This window comes from Odontomachus brunneus, unplaced genomic scaffold (assembly GCF_010583005.1).
Source record: "Odontomachus brunneus isolate Ranch 3 - 2012 unplaced genomic scaffold, Obru_v1 Obru_scaffold_443, whole genome shotgun sequence".
NCBI classification, from domain to species: domain Eukaryota; kingdom Metazoa; phylum Arthropoda; class Insecta; order Hymenoptera; family Formicidae; genus Odontomachus; species Odontomachus brunneus.
The window spans coordinates 18573-21141 of NW_022639893.1; the positions used below are offsets into that span (position 1 = coordinate 18573).

The following is a 2569-nucleotide window of genomic DNA, read 5'->3' on the forward strand; positions in this document are numbered from 1 at the left end:
TTTCGAGAAAAACGCGTTTAAAGTTTTACAACTAATTGGTTCATATAAAACGATAAAATTTTGTAACAAACCAAAGTGCGTCCAATCCGGGTGCATATGAGGTGCCTTCTGAAGCAATAGCTAGTTCTTCGGCTTCGTTTCTGCTTTGCTTTCTTCGCAATCTTTCCTCACGCGTCGCCGCTTGCGTTCGGAGGTCTGCAAGTGAAAGCCGTTGATCGTCCTTGTAGTCGCGAAATTGTGATGCTGACAGTCCAATTCTAATTCCCAGCAGCTCCATTATTTTTAATACATCGGTGTATCCATCATTAAAAATACAAACAGCAATGCTTGCAGCGATTTCTACGACTATACCTCCACTTGATGTTGTTTTTGGATCGATGCTCCAAATCATGTTGTTAAAACTCTCATTATTATTTTGAGTAAAACCTCCCAAGCATTTTTCAAGTAACCTTTTATCACTCAAATCTTTATAAATGGGAGTGATTGCATCAATGACTACATCAGGAAGCGGTGTTTTGTGTGTATAATCGCTTTGTCGTACAGCTTTTGCTCGCTGCCAAGTGCACCAAGAATTTGGCCCCTCCGGGCAATAATCATGTTTCGGATTGTCGTCAGATGAACTCTTGTGATACAGAGTACTCCAAATTGCTTTATACATTTCATCCACAGAATTTTGATGTCTGCGAATAGCTAGTCCGTAAAAAGTACTTAAATCATCAATTAATTTCGCTGTAAGTTTTCCTTTACCTCCTAGTCCTTTATTTTCTTTTTTACATTTACGTAGCCTTGCGCCCATTCTTTTTTGTACGTGGTTAATGCACTCTTTTTTTGTAACAGGATACGGAACCGAATCGACGATTGCTTTGTAAGTTTTGCTGTCACCGTCTCCAATATAATTTATATATCGAACATTGTGAAGATCTTCGGATCTTAGAAACATTTCGCGAATTCCATCGACTTCCATTTTTCCAGAGGAGCCTTCATGATTTGCCGTGCATTCATCTGTATGAGATTGTAACCACTCTTCGTATTCTACAGTATTGCTTCGTTTTTCCCAAAAAGTGCAGGCTTTACAAAAGGAAGATTTTACACTTATATCGAGCACTTTACTTGTATAATAACCGATCAGAGATGAAACGCCGAACAACGAACTAAAGCCCCTTTTTTTCCAGCTTCCGTCACCAGATACTGTAATTTCTGTAGTCTCTTGAACATTTAATGCTTCTGCAGTTTTCATTTTTTCCTCTTGTGCACTAGATTTTAATGAAATATTACAAATCGATTTTGCAGCAGTGTGGATTTGTTTCACGAGAGAGTCATAGAAGGAACGGAAGATAGGTCGAGGCAAATCCATTAGTCCGCAAAACTTTTCTGCTCCATTCAATCCGATTCCCAATAACCTCATTGCAAATATAAATCTTTTGTTTATTTCATATGCATTAGAAATAAGAGGACACGATTCGATGTATTTCGGATCACATTCTTTACATTTGATAACTAATTTAAATCCGAGGCCACGTTTACTTGTTTCGTGAAATTCTATCTCACTTCCACACGTTTTGCAACACAGAAATCCTGCCATAACGGGAAAAACCGAGAAAAAATTTAAAATTCTATATGATATTGTTGGATCAATATCAATATCCTTATCAACGGTTTTCAATTTTTTGGATGACGTGCTTTTGTCGCCTACATTTTGTTCTATTTCAAATCGATTCAGAGGACGTTTCAATTTTTTGCCGTCTTTAGTTGGTTTCGGATTAGATTGTTTCTTGCCTTTTCGATCCATCTTTAACATAAAATGAATATCTCTAATAAACTAAATAAATAACCAAATAACTCTTAGATTTTCAAATCAACGTTTGCTACGAACCTTGCGCCTCGAAGGTTGCCGAAAGACTACTTTTACACGCTTAACGGTCGTCACAAAAACATATGTACATACTATACAACAGAACTCAAGCACGTAGACAACAAAAGAATACCGGTAAAACTCCCTACAGACAGATCAAGGGGACTGCCGAATCTTTTCAGGTAGCGCGCGGCCGGTTCTACTAGCGGCATCTGACCAAGTTCTACTCTATGACATATTTACTATAGTTCCGTTACGAATTTCACCATAATATTATAGGGACATATTTTTAAGACTCCAAACATCACAAAAATGCAAAAAAAAAATCGATTTTTTGAAACCGTCACCGTGGTGTTCCCCCTTAACGTGAGAATCTCTGCTGACACACACAGATAAAGCTCCGAGTGACAATCCGCCTGCCATGTTATGTCAAGAAGTTAATTAATATAAAAGGCTAATTACATTAAGAAGTTAATTTACAGTATTACACTGTATTATATTTGTTTAATGTTGCTTATGTTGTAATATTTTCAGAGAAGAAATAAGGATTATACAAAAAAAGTGATATCCGTACAAAAATTACCTCTTTAAAAAAAAAAAAGAAAAAATGAAGCCAAGTTCACGTGTTTTGTTTCACTTAGAAAAAATATTATAAAAACAGTTATTAAAATTCTTATAAAAAAAGTGATATCAAACGATTTACGCCAAGTGAAATTA

General features: G+C 36.2%; 1 protein-coding gene across 1 annotated transcript; it reads right to left on the minus strand.

The window, feature by feature from the left end:
- Positions 1-71: 71 nt before the first annotated feature.
- Positions 72-2099, minus strand: LOC116853685 (the record flags this gene model as incomplete). Its single annotated transcript, XM_032834852.1, has 2 exons — positions 1874-2099; positions 72-1789 (listed from the first exon to the last, which is right to left on the minus strand). A coding segment is annotated over exon 2 (1718 nt), but the record flags the coding sequence as incomplete, so codon positions are not given.
- Between the last annotated feature and the right edge of the window lie 470 nt (positions 2100-2569).